Below are 27107 nucleotides of genomic sequence, written 5' to 3'. Positions count from 1 at the left end.
CCATGTTTCACTTATTCCAATGATTTGAGGGCGAATAATCTCAATCACTGAAACCATTTCATCCACTTTATTTCTGATACTTCTGGCATTTGTATTATCAATTTTTTCTGGATGGTGGTTTCTTTATTAATTTATCTAATTGTTCTGATTAAAGGGTGTCCAAAGAACAAATTGTACATGCTCAGTTTACAAGTCTTTTGATAATACCTGTCTGTGTGAAGGATGATGATGTGATGCCTGGTGGATATATCTACCACTGTAGGAAGACTTCCTGTGGATGGAAAATTCAATATTTCCTGTAATATTATGGATTACTAAGGTATCCAAGAAGGGAAAACTGTTGTTAGATTCACATTCATTAGAGAACTTGATGGGGTTGTATAATGGTTTTTTCTATCCAAAAACTGAAGTAATTCTCTTTTCAACTACTTATATTTTCTGTTTCTATATCATCACCAAAATGTAGCCAGATATGAGGTTGAGGAAGAATGGTAAGTTAGTTGCTGATACAGTTCATTCTGCCATGTGAAATATTTTGCACTGATAGTAAATTTATATAATTAAACAACATCCTTAGGAAAATCATCTTGTAAAAACTGAAGAGACCATAATTTGAGAGTCCTGCAAAATATCTTTAAGTTTCTCCTTGAAGTGAATTCTGTTTTTAATGTAAGTGTTGGTATGGTCAGTGAAAGTTCGGAGAAGCTTCAAAAGGTATTTAGCTAAATAATAAGTAGAGTACCTATGTAATGAACTATTGGAACCTAGTGGATAACCAGATTTGCATACCTTGGGATGGCCATAAATATGTGGTAGGGGTGGTGGTGGATGAGCATGATAAATTCACAATTTTTCAACAGTGTTGGTATCTAAAGAATATATTGGATCAAAGAGTTTAACTTCTTTATTGGCTTTGAGTAGGATCCCTCTACTAATTATGCAACATGTTGATCTGTCTCATAATAAAATATTCATGTTTTGATTACACTTGGTAGTATCCATCAGTATCCTTGGTGGTAAAATTTTAATTAAATCAATGCATTCATTTAGTTCAATATTAAACTTACATGTTAAGTTAAAGATGCCAGGAAATTATATTCTTGGTTTCATCCTTCATCCAAGTGTAAGCAAATAAAGTTTACATGTGAGGTGTAAACAACTGGCTACTTATATATAGAGGTTAATGACTTCGCATCAATTGTTTTGGTTGGTATCTCTTAGTTAGAAACCGGTCTAGGTAGTGGCTTTTTCCATAATGCACAGTATTATACATGTTTCAAATGCATGGAAAGGCTTATGTGTTGGCAGTACATGTTAATTTATTTTTCATAGTATTGATTACAACACACAAATAATAAGAAAATAATTAATATTTACATTTCGTATTAATCATATCTGTACATGGCCAGTGCTTAATTATCTCTTAGTTGGCAATTCCTTTCAGTCTACTGGATTTTCTTTTCTAAAACTAGACTGAAATAATTTTTACTTTAACTCGACTTGTTAAAGAGTACATACACGTTTTGTTCTTTCGGCACCACAGAGGAATATTTTTTACTAGATAAATGTGCAGATATTACATAACCATAATTCATATTGTCTTCTTAGATTCCTGATAGGGAAGAAGAAATCATAACTCTTTCTTGTGCTGCTTGGTTGGATCTCTGTCTCCTATTATACCTAGTTTCCCAGTTGAACCTGAACCTGTTAACTTTCGAAAGAAACCAGAAACATATTACAACTCTGTAACTTTAGCTGTCTCCAACTAAGCTTAATAGGCTATCAGATTCAAAAATAAGCTGAAATAAGAAATTAGGATATAGATAACTTATATGAAAAAATGATTTAATAACATAAAATTGGTGCTTATGTTTCACAGGTATTCTGAGTTTGAAACAATGAACACAAATGCATGCTTACACAACAGAATCAATTAATTCTCAAGTTCTATTAAGTTTAATATAAAATAAAAATAAATGATTATGATGGAAAATCACATTACTATTTCTCAATAGCTGTTCTTGTGTTGCCATGTGCCATTGCATAAGGGCATTACTAATTATGGGCCAGTTTGTGTGTCAACAATAGTTGTTAAGATCTTGGAGAAATTAGTGAGGGACCGTATACAGCATTGGGCAGATGAGGGTAATGTTATCTCTGAGAGTCAACAAGGATTTGTGAGGGGGCACTCTTGTTTTAGTAATATGCTAGCCTTTTATAATAATGTTACAAGAGCAGTAGATGAGGGAAAGGCATATACTGTCATTTTCTTGGACTTAGTGAAGGCATTTGAGAGGGTGCCACATGATAAGCTGATATTTAAGTTGCAGCACATGGGTCTGGATGCCAGGTTGGCTGTCCGATAGGTATCAGAGAGTTGTATGTGTTGGGGCAGTTTCAAGGAGGCAGATGGTTACAAGTGGGATCCCACAGAGCTCAGTACAGGGACCTATATTGTTTAAATCAACGACATTGTCATAGATTGCAGGGGGATATTCAGTTGTTTGTGGATGATGTGAAGCTGGGAAGGGTTATTAGTAATAGTGCAGATGTGGTAACCCTGCAAGAGGATTTGAATAAGCTAGACAGATGGGCAAATCAATGTGGGTGTCGGTTTAATGCAGCAAAATGTAAAGTCTTGAAGTTTGGAATCCATCAATGGGAGGCTGCATACTCGATTGGAGGAGCTGTACTGGAGGAAGTAGGGGAGACAAGAGATCTAGGGTTGATGATTGATAGAAAACTGATATTCAGGGAGCACATTGCAAAAGTGGTGAAGGTAACCCAGAGGATTGCTGCAATACTGAGAAGGACGCTGACCTGCAGAGATTAAAGAGTTATCATTCCGTTGTATAAGACTCTGATCAGATCACACTTAGACTATTGTTCTCAGATTTGGTCCCCAGGATTTGAAGGGGATAAATTAACTGTGGAAAGGGTACAAAGACAGATAACAAATATGGTTTCAGGACTGTACAATTTTAGTTATGAGGATTGGCTGAGGGAATGTGGACTGCAGAGTTTGGTGGATAGAAGGAGGAGAGGTGATATGATTGAGACTTTTAAACTGTTGAGAGGTGGTTAAAGGTTTTACTGGGGCATCCTTTTTCTTGGTTGAACAGTGGGAAGGAGTGATGACAAGGGGCCATCCCTGGAAGTTATGAAAGGAAACTGTTAGCAAGAGGATGAGGAGTGGTTTCTTTGCATGGAGGGTGGTTGAACCATGGAATGCATTGCATGATATAGTGGTGAGAGCGAGAACAGTCAATGAGTATAAGGAGTGGTATGATAGACTTTGTGTTTCCTAGGAGGGACCTCTCGTGATGAGTCTTTTGACTCCATGGAGGCCTGAATAATGATAATAATAATAATTACAAAAACTGTAAATGAAGTGGATGACGACATATTCGGCATTTGAAAACCTAGCCAGCAATGTTTCCCTCAAATTTTCAGTTAAACATATTTAGCTCAATAATACATAGTGTTATTATATAACAACATAATAATATATAATAACAACATTTACAACTTTTGAAAATGCTTGCAAAAGTAGTTGGCTACTAACTAAATCATGAGATGTGCACAATCAGGCAGCAAAAATATTAGTAGTGGTCAGATTGTGAAATGACTGCATTTCTCTGCTTACTCCAGAAATCAACTGATGAAGTTTGGTAAATTCCTCTGGGAGTGCTTTTCATGTATGTATGTGTGAGTGTGTTAATTAATATTTTTACAATTTATCATCATCACAATCTTCCATTGTATACACCAAGAAGGGGTGTACCAGAGATCATGAGATTCTCTGGCTCAGTTAAAATTTTGTCTACAGAAACTATAGAAGTTTCATGTGAAATTTGACCAAGAGCTTACTTGAATACACTCGCTGCCCTAGCCAGGCCTTATAGGAGACTTGCATGCTCTCAGGCATCCATATATTTGCCTCCTATTGGTTCAATTTGATAAGGTTTCACTAGCCCGACAGCTGTTTCAAACTCATTGGTTTTCGTCAAGGACTAGGCAGGAACCTAAGAGAGCAAAAACTGTCAGTACTAAGTAATTCAAAGCATCAGAGAGGTGTATTTTTCATAAGCAAACTCTCAGTCAGTGTGTAAAGTATTTACTAAAAATAAAGAGCCAAAAGGCTTCACATTGGTGATGCAAAATTATACAAATTAAGTGGATATTAAATCCAGTATTATTTCAGAGCCAACTACAGAAACTATAGAAGTTTTGTGCAAATTTGACCAGAGAGCTTATGGGAATACACTCGTCACCATACTATGAGTTGTCCTAGCCGAACCTTATAGGAGACCTGCATGCTCTTAAGCATCTATATAAGCGTCCAAACCATCCTTTCTGCACAAGCCCTTTTGTCTATCAAATTCACTTCACACATCCACAGATTCCACATCATTCCTCTTGCATAGTTTATGCAAGAGAAATGATATAAACTCATTTGCCATTATGGCCCTCCTTCTCAGCTCAACTTGTCATATCACTGCAATGGACTTACTATCTTAATTCTCTCACTCTTTACTTTAGTACTTTCAGTAACTCTTTCATGTCCTCCCTCATACCATAGATTTCTCCTTTCAAATCATTCATTCCAGCCAAAATAATCAACTCTTTCACTTTACCCTTACATTGTTAATTTTTGCACCCAGGAAGCACAATTTTGTCAATCTCTCACCAATCACACCTCTTATGATAGAATTGCTGTACAAGTGTCTCTCCTTAATTTTTCCTTCTCTCTTTGCCAAACATTCCTTTCTCTCTTCTCGCACATCTTTCTTTCTTTCTGGTATCAACTGATCCATTCACCTGACCATTCTGCATTTGCTCCAGCTCACACTTTTATCACTCCACATAACTGAGCTATCTCCCTCATTACGGTTAACTCTTCATTCTTTACATCTGTCATACTACTAATTCTTTCAATCATCACTTTTATTCTCTCTCTCTCTCTCTCTCTCTTTTTTCAGTTGTGTCACTTTTAATAACTCTTTCAGTGCTATCTTCTTTTACACTGTCACATGCATTTTCACATATATTTTCTGTTCCATCCACTGCTTCAATCTCGTGACCTGACCCACACTTCTCACCTTCACTTTTGTAGCATTTTCAGCACACTCTTCCACCACTGTCACTTTCCAACCAAAGTCCATTTACTTTAGCTAATGCATACATCTCACAGACATTGCAATGAACGAAGTCTTTCTGATTGAATTCCTTAAACAGTGATGCCTTGGACTCCATTGTTCTGCTTCTCACTGGTGTCATGTGCCACACTATGTAACTTACCATGCAGAAAGACAATATTAACTATATTTAAATAAAAATTTTAACTTAAATCTAATTAGTACCACAATACAATCTAGTTCTACTATAATATTTAACTAATATTGCTGTTTTCTAAACTAAACAACTTAGCTATGCAATGCCACCTATCAGTGGAATAAATTGTCAGGTCTCTGATTTGATCAGCTCTTCAATTTCAGACTTCTAAATCATCTTGACTGCATCATTCTATCTTTATCTTGGTTCATGTGGGTCTTTTTCATACTATGCTTGCTTCAAACACATGTTTTATTAATCTTTAATCATCCATTGTGTTTGACTGATCACACTATCTTAGATTAGCTCTGTTTACACATCTTAAATATTCACTACTTTTTTTTTTTTTTTAAATGTCAGTCCCTACAAAATGTAAACCTATAGTACAGTAGATGGCTAAGAGTTAGGTACAATATTCCCTCTAATTTTTACTGGCCCATGTCTGCACGAAACACATTTTGTGATCAAGTTTCAGTATCAATCTGTTCTGTAGCCTGTGCACACAATAGTGAAAGTCACAAGTAATTTGAATACAATTAATGACAACATCTCTGTTAAAATATCTTGTACATTTCTCGTTAAATATTTCTATAAGAGGAACCCAAATGCTTACTCCTTCAGCTACTTAAATACTGTATTATATGCAGTTTATAAACAAATTATACAAGTTCTGGAATAGAAAATGCTGTGCCTTATAATTTGATTAAATCTGCATAGCTACAAAACTCATCACCAAATGCATGAGTTCAGGTGACTCTCTAAATAAACATAGCTCTGCAACTTGCTGATGTCAGCATCAGTTCACCCACAACACAGGCTAAGAGTAACTAATTAGAGTGTATTAAGTTGGAATGTGTTAGAGTAATATGGAGTTCTAGACATTAGAGAAACTATTAAATAAAATAAGTGACAAGTAAGATTTATCATATAATTCATTTTTATAGCAGGTTCAAAAACTATTGACTATAAATTAGAAATTCTGAAAGCAAAAATTTTGTGCATGCAGTTACTAGGCATGTGCACTCCCTTTTTGACATTGTGTTTGTGTGTGTGTGTGTGTGTGTGTGCGCGTGCGTGCGTGCGTGTGCAGCTTAGAGAGAACATTGGTTAGGTAATCCAGAAACCATGCTGTAGAGGCTAAACATAGAACTTTTTCAAGCCACTTCAGGCTTCCACTAAGCAGGGTAGTGGTTTTACATTGGACAGTGATAATTATTTGCATCCTAAAGACATTCACAAACATCCATGCCTGTGTTGGGATTGAACCCACAACTTTTTGTTCAAGAGTGAATACACTTATCTACTTGACCAATCAAGCCAGCTAAAAATTCTTTTCCATGCTGGGAATCATGAATTCTGTAATTCATATTCTTCCAAGTTTCATTTCTTATCCCTTCATTGTATCCAAGACAACTGTATCAATCTTTGTCATACTCCCAATTTTTCTGTGCTTGATTCTTTTAGAACAAAAATTTAAAATACTTTGGATCTTTCACACTTAAAACATCTTGGGATGATGGTAAATAAGAATCTAAAATTAAGAGGGCACATTGCCAAAATTGTGAGGACAACACATTGAATTCTGGGAATAATTCAGAGGACATTGAACCTGTAGAAGTAAAGAGATTCTTGTTACATTGTATAAGGCCTTGATTAGATCACATATGGATTACTGTGCATAGAATTGATCACCTGGTTTTCAAAAGGATGAAGAGATGTTGAAAAGGGTCCAGAGGCAATTGACTAAGGTAGTTTCTGATACCTGCAATGTGAATATGAAGAAAGGTTGAGGAGATGCCATTTACAGAGTCTAGTGGATAGGAGGAAGAGGGGTTATATGATTATTATTATTATTATTATTATTCAGGCCTCCATTGAGTCAAAAGACTCATCATGGGAGGTCCTTCTTAAGAATCGCAATATCTATCAAGACTCATTGAGGGGAAGTCCCCCCCCCGAAGAACCACAAAGTCTATCATACCATTCCTTAAACTCATTGACCATTCTCACTCCCACCACTACATCAGGCAATGCATTCCATGGTTCAACCACCCTCCATGCAAAGAAACCACTCCTCACCCTCTTGCTCACAGTTTCCTTTCGTAACTTCCAGGGATGGACTCTTGTCATCACTCCTTCCCACTGTTCAACTAAGTAAAAGAACTCCCCAGTGTCAATCCTGTAACCACCTCTCAACAGTTTAAAAGTCTCAATCATATCACTTCTCCTTCTTCTTCTATCCACCAAACTCTGCAGTCCACATTCCCTCAGCCGATCCTCATAACTATCATTGTACAGTCCTGAAACCATCTTTGTTATCTGCCTCTGTACCCTTTCCACACTAAATTTATCCCCTTCAAATCCTGGGGACCAAATCTGAGAACAATAGTCCAAGTATGGTCTGATCAGGGTCTCATACAATGGAATGATAACTGTTTTATCTCTGCAAGTCAGCGTCCTTCTCATTATTGCAGCAATCCTCTGTGTTATCTTCACCACCTTTGCAATATGTCCCCTAAATTTCAGGTTTCTATCAATCGTCAACCCCAGATCTCTTGTCTCCCCTACTTCCTCCAGTATAACTCCTCCCATAGAGTATGCAGTGTCCCATCGATGTTTCCCAAACCTCAAGACCTTACATTTTGCTGCATTCAACTGAACCCCCATTCATTTGCCCATCTATCTAGCTTATTCAAATCCTCTTGCAGGGCTGCCGCATTTGCACTATTACTAATAATCCTTCCCAGCTTTGCATCATCCACAAACAACTGAATATCCCCTTGCACTCCACTGACAATGTCATTGATATAAAGGTTAAACAATATAGGTCCCAGTACTGAGCCCTGTTGGACCCCACTTGTAACCCTCTCCTTCCTTGAAACTGCCCCACGATACACAACTCTCTGATACCTATTGGACAGCCAATCCTGAATCCAGTTGGCCAATCTGACATCCAGGCCCATGTGCTGCAACTTAAATATCAGCTTACCATGTGGTACCCAATAATTTTTGGCCACCCTGGCCAAAAATTATTGGGTACCACATGAAAAATTGAAAAACACATGAAAATGAAAAATTATAGCATCTGCACCACCAATTCCTCTTCCTTATTCTGGATACTCCTGGCATTAGTATAAAGCATAAGCATCTAAGAAAATGGCAGTATAGGCCTTTCCCTCATCTAATGCTCTTGTAACTTTATCATAAAAGGCTAGCATATTGCTAAAACAAGAGTGCCCCTTCACAAATCCATGTTGACTGTCACAGATAACATTACCCTCATCTTCCCAATGCTGTATATGGTTCTTCACTACTTTCTCCAAGATCTTACTAACTACTGATGACACACAAACTGGCCTATAATTAGACACTTCCAGTCTGCTACCGCCCTTATGCAATGGCACTATCTTACCTTCCTTCCATTCCATGGGCGCCTTTCCCACAGCCAGACTTTCATTGAAAAGCCAGGTCAAAGGCACTGTCAGTTCCCTAGCTCATTCTCTCAAAACTCGTGGTGTAATACCATCCAGTCCCACAGCTTTACTAACATCCAGAGTACTCAGTATTTGAAACACACCCTCCTGTACCTCTAAACCTCGAACCTGCCCAATCCCTCTAGCATTAAAACTGACTCCTCCAGGATGAAATACTCCAATAAAGTGTTCATTGAACAATTCCACTATGTCCTCAGCATCAGTCACTCTATTCCCATTTTTATCCCACAATATCATTCTTCCAATCTCCTCTCATAATCCAGTTTCGTCTTCCTTACCATACTAGTCACTCTTCTGTCCTGTGTCTTATACTCTTCATGCATCTTCTCTTCACCTGTCTCCTTATATCTCTTCCATAGCCTCTTTTTCGCATGCAATTCTTGTTTAATATTGTTTGTCATCCACTTTACTCCAAATTGTGTCCTCATGTTCACTCGTGGTATACAACTTACCATTGCTGCTAACAAATATTCTTTCATAATTTCCCACGCACTAATGATATCCCGTCCTTCCAATTCCTCCCTCCATGAAACTTCCCCAAGTTGATGTCTTAGACTATTATAATCACCTGCCTTATAATTCCACATATGTTCCCGTCTTTTTGATACTCCTGCATGTCTATTCATTTTCCAAGTCAAAACCATATGGTCACTCTCCAACTGGTGGGAGAGATGTCATCTCGGTTATTATCAACTCTTCTAAAGCTATAACCAAATCCAAAACTCTTGAACTCTATTGCATGTTGCCTAAGACATTTGTCCCTCAAGAATTCTAGAAATTCCATTCCCTTATTGCTACATGCATCTTCCTTTCCCCAATTTATACTATAGTTTAAAATCTCCCATAACAATCATTCTGCCAAACTCAACTGTCTAAACATTTCCTGGTTCCACCCTCTGTGCTCCTGGGTCTGTAGCAACCCCACACTAAATATCCTGTCTTGCCCACCTCTACCTGACACCATATGCTTTCAAAATCATTAGTGCCACTGCCTTCCAAAGTCTCCACTCTTAGAGGACATAGGTCGTCACTTATCATAAGCAGTCCTCCACCACCACGCTTTCCCTTCCTATCCTGCCGAAAAATGCTGTACCCAGCGACTTCTATTCCTGTTATTATATCCTCTTCTGTCAACCATGTCTCATTGATCCCAATAATTTTTGGCCAGGCTGATGCTATCTGCACCACCAATTCCTCTCCCTTATTCCAGATACTCCTGGCATTAGTATAAAGCATATAAATGCCGTTGTTTCTGTACCCAGCATTATCCCCTCTAGACTTCACTGGGCTCAGTGTTAGCTGATGTAGTCCCCCTTCTCCCAAGTACCCATTCCCACAAGAGGCCACCCCTGCTACCATCCTCCCTGGGACACACTGGCTTGTTCAGAACAGCAATCTCTCCAGATGCCTACGTCCTTCCTCATTCAAATGTAAGCAGTCTCTCGCATACATTCCTCTCTGTCCTCAAATGCACTCCAAGCATCCACATATTCCAGTCCTCTCTTGTCACACATTCTAGCTATTATGTTATTCAATATTACTGCCCTTCTGCTCAGCACATCATTATCATACCTCACAACACACACTATCTTTCCTCTCTGTGTCTTCTTTTGTACCACCTCAAGCAAGAATCTCATATCTCTCGCTGCCCTATTTACACCACCACTCAAGTCATTTGTTCCCACCATCACAATCATCTCATCCACCCTTTCACCTCTCTTAACTGCCAAAGCCACACTTTCTATCGTTCCTCCTGGCAAACACTCCTCACGCATCCTATCTTGAACACCACGGATCATTGAGTCCCCATACATTATACCTCCTACCATTCCCTCTCTCCTATTGTTTCCATTCTCTCCTCTTCTAGTACTCCCATACCTCCTCTCTCTCATTCCCTATTTCATACTGTTTCCATTCTCTCCATTTCCACATCCAATTCCATTCTCTCCTCTCCTATCATTCCCAAAACTCTCTCTCTCCCCTGCTCCGATTTGCCTTGCATTTATCTCTTCCATTCTCCTTATCTCATTTTTCATACTTCTCCCAAGACATTCCACCTCCTCTTTCAGCTCCCCTATCTCCCTCTGCAGGTCAGTCACTTTTAATCGAAATTCACTCTCCCAAACAAAACCATCTAAACTTTCACAGTCACTCACACCTTCTACACTATGAACTATTATTTTCTCATTCATATTTTTTTTCTTCATTCTCTCCTATCACACTACTTGTCTTCCGGTATTCATTTCCCGTTCCTGGAGCAACAAGTTCGGTTATTGAGATATCTACTGTATTTATTTCCTCCCACTGCCTGCACTTTACGCACACACGCACTCCCCCCCTCTCTCACAAAGCAGATATCCAATTCCCGAGACGCATGCATGCCACAAATACTACATGCTATAAACTCCTTTATTATATTGCTTATAATAGAGTTCTTAAATGGCGGTGGACTTGGCGACACGCCATTTGCGACTGCAGCTGAATCTGCCATCGTTCGTTACTGCCGAGGGACTACTAGCATAATCGTTAATTATTCAAAATAGTGTCACTAATTAGTGTCAAAAACAAATGCTAAATAAGTATTAGGGAATATAAATAAATAAGAAAAGTACAAACAATTACAAGCAAAACAAAACATTAACAGTACACTAAATAAATTGAAATAAAACTAAATACAGTAATGAAAACTTAGCTTCGTCTTGTCTTCCACCTTATGCATCCGACCCCGTCTTCTTGGTAACCAAAATACACAATATCACGACAATAACTAACTTCAAAAAACAACCACTTAAGTACACTCGTATTCCAGAGAAACAATTTAGCACTCAAAAACATAGAAAAACGGACTATTCACCGATTAAAAATCACTTTCAGCACAGCTCAAATTCACTGCCATGTGCACCAGTGTTGAAGAGGTTTTTCATATAATGGTGGGAGATCGGGGGGAGAGGAGAACAAGACATCATCCCTAGAGGCTGTATAAGGCCGGTGTGAACAAGGGAGTGAGAAGCAGGTTTTTTGCATGCAGAGTTGTGAATGATTACGATGCCTTGCCTGAGAGTTTGGTATCTGCAGATAATTTGAATGTGTTTAAGGCAAGGTATGATGAGCTGTGTGTTGTATGACAAAAGGGGCCTCCTAGATGAGTCTGAATCCATGGGGTCTTAGGATAATAATAATAATAATAATAGTAAAAACCACACTGATCTTCACCCAATCTCATTTTATCTGCATTCTGTAGTCATGTTTCAAGGATTATTTTGGACACTTTCAGTTTCATACAGCAATGTTGTTGTATGACGTTTTGCCATCTTTCTTCCTTTCTTAAGCACTGACAATACATTGCATCTAGTCTAGTCCCTTGAACCAGAGGCAGTAGTTTTAATTCATTAGTCTAATTCACCTTCCATTCATAGTTTACATTTCATCATACTTTCAGAGGGAAACATATTGAATTAGTTGCCCTAAATTATTGGAATGAGTTTAAAATGGTTGACTAAGAATAGAACTGGAAGCTAAGTGGTATATTTTTTGAGAAGGCATGAAAGACATGGGCAGAGGAGGGTGATATCAACTGCCATCAATAACAACACTGTTATTGATGGCAGATTCTTGTAGATAAAGTTATATGTTGGTAATACATAACTGTCAGATTTTAGGGAAAGACAACGTACACTAAAATATTAATTAATACTTCCTATATTTTAGTAATGTTACATTACCATCTTCAGGGAACATAAAATAATGCTATGTGCATGCAGGCACTAACACTAAACAAATATGTTTAGTTCAAGTTTTTAATTAAAGTTTTAATTAATGTTCTAGTATATGTTGTCTTTCCCTAAAATCTGACAGTTAATTATTGATGGCAGAGTCATTATTATTATTATTATTATCATTATTATTATTATTATTATCCAGGCCTCCATGGAGTCAAGAGACTCATCGTGGGAGGTCCTTCTTAGGAAACAAAGTCTATCACACCACTCCTTGAATTCATTAACTGTTCTTGCTCTCACCACTCTCTCAGGCAATGCATTCCACGGTTCAACCACCCTCCACACAAAGAAACCACTCCTCACCCTCTTGCTCCTTCACACTGTTCTACCAAGTGAAAGAACTTCCCAATATCCACCCTGTAGCTGCCTCTCAATAGTTTAAAAGTCTTGATCATTTTACCTCTCCTTCTTCTACCCACCAAATTCTGCAGTCCACATTCCCCTCAGTTGATCCTCATAACTGACATTGTACAATCCTGGAACAATCTTTGTTATCTGCCTCTGTACCCTTTCCACAGTTAATTTATCCTTTTCAAATCCTGGGGACCAAATCTGAGAACAATAGTCTAAGTGTGGTCTGATCAGGGTCTTATACTGTCTCTGAGAGGTATAATTCCTTTGCCCATTTGAAAGTATGGATTCAAAAGCAAAGTTATTATTCAAGAATTCTGAAAATAATATCAGAATTCTTGAATAATAACAATAGTTTTGAGATTATATTTGAGGCAAGTAGAATAAAATATTAAACAGGATCTGTGGAGTGAATTTGAAGGGAAGTTCAAATGGTATAAAACTGATGGATTACATTTGAATGAGTTTAGTGTTGGGCATTTAGAAAGGCTATTGTTTTCTGAGAAGGATGCTGCTGTATGTTTGGAATGTAGTAGGTGAAGACATGTGGATTTTATTTGTGGAAGCAAAAACATACAAGTTGGATATGGGATTTGACCAGATTAATACAGATTAAATTATTCATGGGGGGGAGCATCCCTGGAAATAGAATTGCTGAATTACAAATCCCTGAAGTCTGATGTGATAATAACTGATTTATAATAGGAATCTAGCTAAATAATACTTAAATAAATGAAAGGAAGTCCAGTTAAGACAAAATAAAATTTACTATTTTTTTTGTACTTTTTTTGAATAGAATATTGAGCTTAAAAAAGCTATCATATTTAAATTAAAATCTTTTTTTTTTTCTTAGGTCTAAGTTTTAAGTATAAAAAATAGCTCTTGTATTACTCAAGAATATCATATAACAACAAAATTTTTTCCATAGTTTTTCAGTTGCCTTTGTATTTTATGGATTATCATTGGCACAAACAAACCTCGGTGGAAATCCATTTCTTAACTTCTTCATTGGTTCAGCTGTGGAAATTCCTGCTTATATTCTTTGCATGATCTCTGTTAAGTATTTTCGACGAAGGATAACTCTTTTATGGTTTTACCTAATTGGAGGAGTGGCATGTTTTTTTATGATACCCACATCAGATAGTAAGTTATTTATAAATGCTTGCAAAAGTTTAAAAAAAAAAGCTATTAGTTAAATAAAAGTTAAATACTAAAATGAAATAAATATGTACTGGCCTAAAATTAAAATTTTTATCTCTGCTATTTCTAAAGTCATTACTTTTTAATTTTTGTTAATATATATATATACGTATGTATTATTTTTTGAATGCTAGTCCTTTTGGAATCTGAGAATATTTAAAATTAACTATAACTTTTCAATCTAAGTAATGAGCTGTGTATCCAGTATACCACAGGATACTTATATGTGAATGATGGCCTGCATGTGAATATATTTCCAGTTAGGTGTCTGGAAAATGAATTGGCTAATGTGAAAATGTGTGTGCAGAATCAGGAAAACAAGAACTACTTAGGTGGAAACAAATGTGCGTGCGTGTGTGTGTGTGTGTGTGTGTGTGTGTGTGTGTGTGTGTGTGTGTGTGTGTGCAAGCATCTTTGAGGTGAATGAATGTGAAAATGGGGATAACTGAGAATGCCAAATGGAGTACTTTAGGTCACTGGAGTTAATTTAAAATTAACTATAACTTTTCAATCTAAGTAATGAGCTGTGCATCCAGTATACCACAGAATACTTATATGTGAATGATGGCCTGCATGTGAATATATTTCCGGTTAGGTGTCTGGAAAATGAATTGGCTAATGTGAAAATGTGTGTGCAGAATCAGGAAAACAAGAACTACTTAGGTGGAAACAAATGTGCGTGCGTGCATGCGTGCGTGCAAGCATCGTTGAGGTGAATGAATGTGAAAATGGGGATAACTGAGAATGCCAAATGGAGTACTTCAGGTCACTGGAATGAGATAGTCATTAAAGGAAATAAACATTACCCTTAGGAATAAGGGGATATTGCAGTGCACATATAATAATATCAGAAGCAAAAGAATAATGGGCAGAAATGTTTGACACTGGTTAGTCAGATTTGGGCTAATATTAGAATTTGTGAGGCTTTGTTGATGGACAAGGATGTTGCTAATGGAATAGAATATAAGGAATATTGTCTTTTCAAGGACAACCAAGAGAACAGGAAGAATGAGAGATATTACTGATGAGAGCAAAAAAAAAAAAAATGCATAATACCCATGACTCTTGCAGTCTGGTGTGTAGTAGAAGTCCAACAGGACAAAACAAATTGATGGGCGTTATTATAGGCTGCAGAAGGTTGGGGAGGAGAAAGATATAGATGAAATGCATTTGAACATCGACTCAATCAGTACATACACACACACACATGGCATGAGTAATCATTATAGGATACTTTCGCTATGGGACATAGACAGATTAAAAGAATTTATGCAGCTACTGAGGAATGATTGCTAAAAGAATGCATAATGGAGGGGAGGTATAGGATTCAAGAGCAGTGAAACTGGTGATAACATGAGGATTTGCTCATAACAAAGCAGCCATTTTGTCTCCAATTAGAGGGCATTATCTAGTTCCTGAAAGGTGACCTGCTCCATATTGGACTGCCAGCTAGTCCAATATGGAACAGGAACTGCAAATAAATGAAGACACTGAAAGAATATACATGTGATGACTAAGTAAGCTGTGTACAAAGCATACACAAGAAGAGTAACTAATATGATAAGACACAATCAGATTTTAAGATTAATTTTAAGAGGAAAAAAGAAATAGTTCATTTCTTATGTGATGTATAAAAGGAAGAGTAATTGTAGTAGAATAATTTCATGAAATCACCAGGAAGTGACAGCAGAATAACAAAAAATACAGAGTGGTCATTGGTTGAATTATTGAATGGTCACGTTGCCCAGTGTGTATCATCCAGGTGGTCATAAATACATTCATGTAGGTGAGAAGGAGGTGCGAAAGTAGAGATAGCAGAACTAGAAATGCTCAGGACATTTCAGAATCTCTGTGTGAATACAGCAATAGGATTAAATGTTGAAAGTTTTTCCACTTGGTTAGACTATAAATTAAACATGCCAAGAAATTATATTCTTGGTTTAATCCTTTATTCAAGTGTAAGCAATATGTGAAGTAAATTCACAACTTGGCAACTCATATGTAGAGGCTAATGACTTCCCATCACTTGCCTTAGTATCCCATAATGCAAAGCACATATCCTTACACACATATATAATGCTATGCATTATGGGAAGGGTTGCTAGCTACTGAGACTGGTTTGACCTTTATTGAGGTCTGATCAGTGTGAACCAGACCCAGAAGTGATACTAAGATTGAAGTAATGCAGGAACTTGGGAACTTAAGTGAAAAGGACATAGGAGAGGATGGCTCAGCTTTGAGTGAGTAGAAGATATTTGAGGAAATAAATAACCTTAATGTCATTAAGGAGATAGGATTTGATGACATATCACCACACATCTTAAGGGAATATTACAGGGAATTGGGTAGCATTAGCATGCTTGTTTAATAAGAGTCTTACAATAGCATAGGTTCTAAGTGATTGGAAGGAGGATAAAATTGTTCCACTGCATAAATGTGGTCATAAGGCTGTAGCTTCAAATTATAGGCCAATCTGGAGTTGTGGTGAAGTTATTGGAGAGTTTGGTGAGAAGTAGGAGAGAGAAATGGGTTTATAACAGCTGTGTTCTCTGTGGTTATCAGAATGCATTTGTTAAAGGGAGATCATGTTTTACTAACTTACTTATGTACTAAAACAAGGGGACAAATACCTTGAACAGGAGAAATGCATATACATGAGTGGTCTGAAAAGTTCTTGGCCTCAATTGTAAATGGAAACACTATCGGCAAGATTTTTTTTTTTTTTTCTAAGTTGGTACATCTGTCATAAGCATCGATGTGAAATTGCAAGTCATTCTATCAAGTAATTTTTTTATACAGCTGTCGGAAACTAAAGTGTTGTCTGTATTCCTTGAAATGGATAAAATTGAGTATCATGCAGTTATAAAATTCTTTGTAAAAGAATGTTTAATGCCAAAAGAAATTCATTCGAAGTTCATAAAAGTTTATAGGCACTCTTCTCCTTTGTTTTCGACAATTAAGAAATGGGCTGATGAGTTTAAACATGGCTGTACCAGCCTTGAAGATGATCCATGTGAAGGATGTCCAAAAAGTGCAACAACACTAGATCAATTAATAATCATTGATCAAGTGCACAAATGGTATTGTATGACTGGCGAGTCAAATTGCGTGAAATTGCTGAGACTATAGGCATTTCAAAAGAACGTGTAGGATACATTTTGCATGAAGAATTGCAAATGAAAAAGCTTTGCGCAAGATGGGTGCCGTGCAGATCAAAAATGCATTTGCATGAAAATCTCTGAACAATGCTTGGAGCATTTTAACAAGAATAAAACTGATTTTGTGCATCAATTTATTACTATGGATGAGACTTGGATTCACCATTACACACCAGAATCCAAACAGTAGTCAAAACAGTGGGCAGCAGCCAGTTGTTCAGCACCAAAGATGACAAGGTCATGGCATCGGTGTTTTGGGATGCTAAAGGCATTTTGTTTATTAATTATCTTGAAAAGGATAAAAGAATAACTGAAGAAGAACATTCTGATCTTTTAACCAGTTAGATGAAAAAATCTGTGAGAAAAGACCTGGTTTGCAGAAGAAAAAAAATCATCTTTCATCAGGACAATGCACCTGCTCACAAAGGTGTTTTGGGAATGGGAAAATTAAGGGATCTGCATTATGAATTGTTGGACCATCCACCCTATTCCCCAGATTTGGCTCCTTCTGACTTCTATCTCTTTCCAAAACTTAAAATCTTCCTTGCTGGTCAGTGTTTTTCTTCGAATCAAGAGGTGATTCCAGCTGTAGAAGAGTATTTTGCAGATCTTACTGAGAACCAGTACAGGGACGGGATAATGGCTTTGCAGCATCTAAGGTAGTATCTTACCATTAAGGTAGTACAACACCTACCTTCCCAGTAAGGTTGTACAACACCATATTCAGTCCTGAAGATATTTTCAGGTGCAAACTTTGTTTGCTCACACTTGGATAAAGGATTAAACTAAATTTATTATAGTCTAACCAAGTGAAAAATAAACTTTCAACATCTTTCTCTAAATCCAGAGTAATTTAATAAAAAAAAGTGGCACACCTTTTGGCTACTCCAATTGGTAAAGATGTTCTCGCTATTGCTTCTGCCTGGTATCTCCACCTCTGGCCCTGGCTCCCACTGAAGAGACCTCAGTAAAGGTCGAAACTAGTCTGGGTAGTGGCCAATTCCTTAAGGCATAACATTATACATATCCGCAAGGAGATGTGTTGTGCATTATGGAAGATAATGGGACAGGAGTGTTGTTAGCTTGGTCCACCTTTGCTGTGAGTTTCCCGGTGTTGTACTACCTTACCCCAGTAAGGTAGTACAACACCATATTCAGTCCTGAAGATATTTTCAGGTGCAAACTTTGTTTGCTCACACTTGGATAAAAGATTAAACTAAGTTTATTACTTAAGTTTAGCTGCAGTGGACTAGTCTAAGATTCTAGGTCCGAAGTGATCTGGCCCTTAGTCAGGTGGTCCAAGTTGGTTTGGCCCTCAAAGACAATCAAGTTGTGCAGGCCTGGTATAAAGCCTTGATCAGGCCTCATATAGATTATTGTGCACAGATTTGATCAGGTTTTCATAGTGATGAGGATATGTTGGAAATGTCCAGAAAAGATTCACAAAGGTGGTGAGTGGTTTATGCAATGTGGAGTACAAGGACAGATTGAGAGAATGTATGTTGTAAAGCCTTGTGAATAGGAGGAAGAGAGGGGGATATTATTATTATTATGTGACACTTCCAGGGAGTCCAAGGACTCATTGTAGGAGTGAACACTACTCTAAAAGCTAAATATATCTCATCCTCTCCACCACTATTTAATTCTCCAACTATGACACTACTACCATCAACGTCATCTATCACTCATCATCATCACCAACAACAGCATTTTTTGTCTGTATAAGTGCGTGTATTCTGAATGCCGAATTGTCTGTACATTGGATGAAAAACTCGAGTTTCCAGGAGAAAAAAACCTGCTACCACTATATGAGATCAGCTAACTCACTTTCAACTGAAAAAGCCCGTATAAGGATTCCCCTCGTCATGACGAGAATCGAACCCAGGTGTTTTCCAATTGAAGGGTGCAATCCCACTGCTCTTCCAATTGCACTACAGTGGCTCTAATTGAGATGGGGAAATGATTGAGACATATAAGCTAGTCAGGGATTGTAATCAGGTTGACATGAAAGAGATTTTTTGTAGAAAGGGAGAGGGGGGGAGAGAACAAGAGGCCATCTCTGCAAACTGTATAAGGAAAGTGTGAATAGAGGCAAAGAGTAGGTTCTCTGTATGGTGAGTGGAATGCATTGCCTGAGTGGGTTGTGAATGTAGATACATTGAATCAGTTTCAGATACAGTTGGATGAGCATTGTGTGCAATAGTGTGTACCTCCCGCAATGAGTCTCTGATTCCAATGGAGGTCAGATGATGATAATAATGATAGTAATAATAATATACGAGTTAACTAATCGTGAAGTTATTTCACATGCAATAACAATATAATGCTTACACTGGGATTAAACCAAGAATATAATTTCTTGCCATCTTTAATTTATAGTATAACCAAGTGGAAAAACTTTCAATATCTATCTCTAATCCAGAGTATTTTTGTAATAAGGTGTGACATCTTTTAGCTACTTGTATATGGAAATATGACTTCTGCATTAATTCAACTTTGGTATCACTTCTGGTCTGGCTCACACTGATGAGATCTCAATAAAGGTTGAAGAGTTCCAGGATCTTCCAATTCAGGATCTTCCAATTCCGTCTAGTAAAGATGGCACTTTTAAACAAACTACACTTGGTAAAATCACAAAAAGTGCATGACGAAATTAACTAGATATTAGTCCCAAAATTCCAGAACAAATACAGATGGAACAACATCATTTGAAATTACCAATAATGAACCTAGTATAACAATTGAACAGGTACAAAACCAAATGCAAAAACATGAAACTGTTCTACAGGGAGAAACTGGAGAAGAAACAGAAAAGCAATAATACAACTGAAAGAACTTAATATGCAGAGAATATCATCAAAAAGGAAGGATGAATTAATAAAAAAAAAAAAATTCGGGATAAGCAAAAAAAAAATTTAAAAAAGGAACTACATCTAAAAGAATGAGAAGTAACAAAAAATGTAAAGATGAAGATTGTGGCTCATCAAATGAAAACCCTTTAGGCTCAGAGTGTTTATGGACTATGAAGAACCATCTCATGCTAATCAAGGAAAAGCGAGAGATACAATTAAAGAAAATATAATAAAGTTCACTGATTCAAAGTTTTCTCAGTACAATTATCATCTGCTTGAAAAGAAAAAACTAGCTTCCAAATCAAGAACGACAGGCATGAAATTGAAATAATGGAAAGCAACTGTAAAAAACTGGAAAACAGTTTACAAGAAGCAGGCTACACAATTGTTCCTTCACAGATTGAAGACCTCATCAGGTTCATTCAAAATTTAGAAGTTAAAGACTTACCAGTCACACTTCATTAATCATAGCATCTCTTTTTTACATTGCCTCATTAAATGTACGAGGATTCCACAGGCAAATTAAACAAGAAACTATATGGAAACTTATGCTATGCCATAATATCAGGTTTTTGTTTCTGCAAGAAACATACTTCTGCAGATATAAAGATATAAAAACTTTAACAGATAGTTATTCACTTCTTTCTTATTGGAGTTTGGGAAGATTTAACATAGCTGAAGTAGGAGTTCTTATTCTTGCCCTGCCCCCTCCCCTCCTTGGATCATTCTGTAATATCCAAAGGGATGCAGAAGGGAGAATCTTGACAATAGACTGGAAATACTGTGGATGTGTAATAAGGTTTATAAATGTTTATGTTCCATCCATTGAAACAGTTAGATGAGGGAACTGACAGTGCCTTTGACCTGGCTTTTCAATGAAAGTCTGGCTGCGGGAAAGGTGCCCACGGAATGGAAGGAAGGTAAGATAGTGCCATTGCATAAAGGTGGTAGCAGACTGGAAGTGTCTAATTATAGGCCAGTTTGTGTGTGATCAGTAGTTAGCAAGATCTTGGAGAAAGTAGTGAAGGACCATATACAGCATTGGGCAGATGAGGGTAATGTTATCTGTGAGAGTCAACGTGAATTTGTAAAGGGGTGCTCTTGTTTTAGCAATATGCTAGTCTTTTATGATAAAGATACAAGAGCATTAGATGAGGGAAAGGCATATACTGCCATTTTCTTAGACTTAGCGAAGGCATTTGACAGGGTGCCACATGATAAGCTGATATTTAAGTTGCAGCACATGGTCTGGATGTCAGATTGGTCAACTGGATTCAGGATTTGCTCTCTGTTAGGTATCAGAGAGTTGTGTATGGTGGGGCAGTTTCAAGGAAGCAGAGGGTTACAAGTGGGGTCCCACAGGACTCAGTACTGGGACCTATATTGTTTAACCTTTATATCAGTGACATTGTCAGTGGATTGCAAGGGGATATTCAGTTGTTTGCGGATGATGCGAAGCTGGGAAGGATTATTAGTAATAGTGCAGATGCGGCAGCCCTGCAAGAGGATTTGAATAAGCTAGATAGATGGGCAAATGAATGGGGGTTCAGTTGAATGCAGCAAAATGTAAGGTCTTGAGGTTTGGGAAACATCGATCGGAGACTGCATACTCTATGGGAGGAGTTATACTGGAAGAAGTAGGGGAGACAGGAGATCTGGGGTTGATGATTGATAGAAACCTGAAATTTAGGGGACATATTGCAAAGGTGGTGAAGGTAACACAGAGGATTGCTGCAATAATGAGAAGGACGCTGACCTGCAGAGATAAAACAGTTATCATCCCGTTGTTATAAGACCCTGATCAGACCACACTTGGACTAATGTTTTCAGATTTGGTCCACAGGATTTGAAGGGGATAAATTAATTGTGGAAAGGGTACAAAGACGGATTACAAAGATGGTTTCAGTACTGTACAATGATAGTTATGAGGATCGGCTGAGGGAATGTGGACTGCGGAGTTTGGTGGATAGAAGAAGGAGAGGTGATATGATTGAGACTTTTAAACTGTTGAGAGGTGGTTACAGGGTTGACACTGGGGAGTTCTTTCGCTTGGTTGAGCAGTGGGAAGGAGTGATGACAAGAGGCCATCCGTGGAAGTTACGAAAGGAAACTGTGAGCAAAAGGATGAGGAGTGGTTTCTTTGCATGGAGGTTGGTTGAACCATAGAATGCATTGCCTGATGTAGTGGTGAGAGTGAGAATGGTCAATGAGTTTAAGGAGTGGTATGATAGAGTTTGTGTTTCTTAGGAGGGACCTCCCCTCGATGAGTCTTGATAGACTTTGTGTTTCTTAGGAAGGACCACCCACGACGAGTCTTTTGACTCTATGGAGGCCTGAATAATAATAATAAAAAATTCTTCCAGGAATTGGAGCTGTATTTATACGGTGCCCTATACATCATAGCATCTGGAGACTGGAATTGTATTAAAAACCCCACATTAAACAAAATAGGAGGATGCCCCAGAAGTGGAAAAGTGAGATATGCACAATTAAAAACATGTCTCAACAATGCTCAACTAGTAGACATATAGAGGATTCGCAGTCCTAATCTCCAGGCTTACATGTGCACGAATCAAGTTATTGGTACCCGTCATGATCGAATTTATATCTCTTCTTCCCTTATAAATAGGATAATTCAAATAAAACATCTTGACATCAACATATTAGATCATAATCCAGTTCTACTTAAGTTCTACTGCATGGGAGAAGTAGAGATCTGTACTGGACCATGGCGACTTCCATGAATAGATACCAAATTTTCCATTGGTATCTATTCAACCAAATTCCAGGCACTCTGTTTCAAATTGGAATAATGCTACCTGGAATTGGATATGTGGTTAAATTTAAACAAACAATAAAACAGATTATGAAAAGGAAAAAGTTGAAAGACCTGTATAAAGAGAGAAGCTGGTTCATAACAAACCAGTGCAATGGTATAGAATGTAGTAACATCATTAGAAATGTTAATATAAAGATAGAAGTGGAAAGAATATAGCAGCTTAGCAGATAGCCATTCAGCTGCATTATTCAACAGACAGTTCACTAAATTCCACAAAGAAAGGACTATCCCTCAAATCTTTACTTAATTACTTAAGGAATTGAACAACGTAGCTACGAATATAAATTAAATTACACTTTAATAAATATTTCCGATATTTCGGAAACGTGACGTTGCCATCTTCAAAAGGAACTTACAAAAAAAGGCATGTGCACGTAGGCAATACAACACAGTAACCAAGAATGAAGAGATGAAGCTATTGTTCTCCTAAAAGTCCTGATGGTGCCCTCTAGCGAGCTAAGTAGGTATTCTTCGCCGTTGGGCTGAAGGTCTGCTGATGTAAGCCTCCAAAATTTGGGGCAGTCGCATGCAACCAAATTTGTTGAGGTTTGGAGAGTTTCTTAGGGCTGAGGCTGCCCCCCCCCCAAAAAAAAAAAAATCCAAAAAATATTAAAACCTACAAAACACAGCCCCCCCCTCCACAACAAGGATTACTCTAAATCCATCACCATTCCCTACAGCCGAGGCACCTCAGAAAAAATTACCATAATCTTTAAAAAACACGACCTGACCTCCTGTTACAGGCCTTACAGAAAATTGGCATCCCTTATCTGCTCCACTAAAGCCCAACCACTTCCCCTAGATCTACCTGGTGTATACTAGGTCCCTTGCAGTTGTAAACTGACTTACTTTGGCCAAATAGGCAGGACAGCAAATATCAGAATTTCTGAACACAAGGACTACATCCATTTTCACAAGTACAGCCATTCTGGTCTTGCAGACCATGCTCTGGATACATGCCACAGAATACGGTGGAAGAAAGCTATAGTAATACACCGTAGCAAATACAAATTCGAAAGACTATTTATGGAATCAGCCTAAGAAACTCTCCAAACCTCAACAAATTTGGTTGTATGCGACTGCCCCAAATTTGGGAGGCTTACATCAGCAGACCTTCAGCCCAACAGCCAAGACCACCTACTTAGCCTGCTAGAGGGCACCATCAGGACTTTTAGGAGAACAATAGCTTCATTTCTTCATTCTCAGTTACTGTGTTGTATTGCCTATGTGCATGTGCCTTTTTTTGTAAGTTCCTTTTGAAGATGGCAACGTCACGTTGCCGAAATATCGGAAATATTTATTAAAGTGAAATTTAATTTATATTCGTAGCTACGTTGTTCAATTTCTTAAGTAATTTAGTAATGCATAACCAACGTATAAGCCTGTCTACGAGAAATTGATGTTGAAAGTTTATTTTTCACTTGGTTAGAGCATAATAAATTTAGTTTAATCCTTTATCCAAGTGTGAGCAAACAAAGTTTGCGCCTGAAAGTATCTTCAGGACTGGGGTAAGGCGGTAGAACACCAGGGCACTCCTTGCAAAGGTGCAGCAAGCTACCAACACTCCTATCTCAGTATCTCCCATAATGCAAAACACATCTCCTTGCGGATATGTCTAATGTTATGCATTAAGGGAAGGGCCACAACCCAGACTAGTGTCGACCTTTATTGAGGTCTCTTCAGTGGGAGCCAGGCCCAAGTGGAGATACCAGGCAGAAGCATTAGCAGGTCATCTCTACCTATAGGAGTTGCCAAATGGTGTGCCACCCTTTTTTAATAAATTACTCTGAATTTAGAGAAAGATGTTGAAAGTTTATTTTTCACTTGGATAGAGTATAATAAATTTAGTTTAATCCTTTATCCAAGTGTGAGCAAACAAAGTCTGCGCCTGAAAGTATCTTCAGGACTGGGGTAAGGTGGTACAACACCAGGGCACTCCTTGCTCCTTGCCCCCACTGAAGAGACCTCAATAAAGGTCGAAACTAGTCTGGGTTGTGTCCCTTCCCTTAATGCATAACATTAGACATATCCGCAAGGAGATGTGTTTTTGCATTATGGGAGATACTGAGATAGGAGTGTTGGTAGCATGCTCCACCTTTACCATTACAGTGTTCGATACCACAGCCTATAAAAAATGCCAGACAAGAAAATCCACAGGACCTGATGGTCTGGGGATAGAACTTTACTGCAAAGCCTGGGATTTGATTCTTCCCATTCTAGTTATACTATTTAATACCTTTCTCTCATCAGGACACATACCAAGTGAATTTGTAGCAAGCCATTCTCATTCCAAAACCTAATAGAGACCTATTTCTCTATATAATACTGACTACAAGATATTTTTCCATATATAAATAACAGGCTCAAAGTAGGAATGAGATACATAATTAAAAGCACATAGGTGTATGGAGTTCCAGGCAAGCAGTAGAATTTAATCTATTTCTGCTACATGATCTAATCCATTTAGTTAATACGTAAAAGCAGTTGATGGCAGTGCTATCAGTAGAACCTACTCAAGCATTTGATAATGTCCAGCATCCCTTTCTGTTCCACATCCTCCAGCAAATTGGTGTAGGTAAAAAGCTACTATCTATTATCATAGGAGCCCATGTCAATTCAAATACCTGCCTCCTAGTTAATGGGTTCCTGTCAGACCTGATCAAAATTCGAAAAGGAGTCAAGCAAGGTTGCCCTCTTAGTCCACTGCTCTTTGCATTGGTTCTTGAACCTTTCTCAAAGAAGCTAATATCTTATTTTCCTTCAACTATGAAGGAAAATAAGATATTAGCATATGCCGATAATGTAGTGGGCACAGAAGGATAATGATTCCATACATATCTTTTTTGATATTTAGGGAAAATTCAGCAAGATCAGTGGATTAGCCCTCCAACCGGCCAGGACGTATATATATGTCCAGCTAGATCTGGATATGATTCAGTACACCTGTTGAAAGAACATGGATAAGAAGTGCAATTTGGCTGTTCTGTCCTTTAGAAGGTGCGATAATCCCTCACACTGTAGAGAATACTTAACCAGATTATCTCGTGAAGCTGAGTCTCAGTTCTCTATAACAAGGAATGCAGTTCCTTGTTTTATGCTGGGCAACTGGACTCTTAGTTATATTAGAGAGACTAAAAATATAGAAATTATTTTTATTTTCTCTTTTTATTGTACAGTTTTAAATTCCAGAACAAAATATAAATCCTTGCATACTTTCTTCACTTAAATATTAATGTGGTTGTGCTAATTTTGTCTAATCGCTTACTCAACAGAACATTTTCTTTGTTTTCAAAGAAATTAATTCACGATAATTATTTGAAGTATTATTTTTTCAAAAAAACCAGCTGCTGACGTTCTAGATTATATTATCTTTGTTCAAAATCATATTTCGAAGAATAATTCACAGATTTCCTTCAGGAATAGAGAGCATAATATGCAATTCTTTAATCATATCACTAATTTTTTTCAAAATATCATAATCTACTGTTCTTTGCACTTTCACCTTGTTGGTTTCCCTGTATAATTGGTCTTTACAAAATGAAATAAATGATTATTATTTAAATTGATGCGTATATATTTTCTGCTACTTTATATATTTTGCTCCAATTTTAAAGTAAGCGATACTTTTGCATATATTCTCTCATACAAAATATGTATATGTGCATGCATCAAATGTGAAATTTCATATTTTCACAATAGAATTTAACTTTATTTCGACTTTGATAGTTTTACACCCTCCCTCCCTCCCACTGCAACACTACCACACACCTGAAAACTGTTATGAAGCATGGGTACAGTTTTTATTTAATTCGTTATTTTTCCATAGTAATTGTTCCACATAACGTTTAATTTTTTGACACAGAAACTAGGTTTTGATTATTATAAATTAGCAAATTATAAATCAGAAAATATACATATTATTTCCTGATTATTATAAATCAGGAAGTTATGTGATATTGAGTAATAGGGGAAATTAATATTTAAAAACGCTGTCATCCTACAAATTCAATATCAGAATAATGTTTCGAATGTCTGCTAATCAATCAGAAAGATGGAAAAAAAAAACAAGGAATTTCATGCCTGTAAAATATTCAGTTATT

General features: G+C 37.4%; 1 protein-coding gene across 4 annotated transcripts in view; it reads left to right on the top strand.

Annotated features, from left to right (window-relative positions):
• The window catches only part of LOC150092412 (organic cation transporter protein-like), a 248564-nt gene that overhangs the window by 193473 nt on the left and 27984 nt on the right, over window positions 1-27107 (top strand). For all 4 annotated transcript variants that reach the window (XM_090414999.1, XM_090415000.1, XM_090415001.1 and 1 more), the window contains one exon: window positions 13887-14101. In XM_090414999.1, coding sequence (XP_090271125.1) covers window positions 13887-14101 — 215 coding nt within the window. The remainder of the gene's footprint in view (window positions 1-13886; window positions 14102-27107) is intronic.

Source organism: Typopeltis vanoorti, chromosome 26 (assembly GCF_054136105.1).
Source record: "Typopeltis vanoorti isolate ZY-2024b chromosome 26, IOZ_Tvanoo_1.0, whole genome shotgun sequence".
NCBI lineage: Eukaryota > Metazoa > Arthropoda > Arachnida > Uropygi > Thelyphonidae > Typopeltis > Typopeltis vanoorti.
Note: the sequence above shows the minus strand (reverse complement) of the source record. Positions and strands in the feature narration are given on the sequence as shown.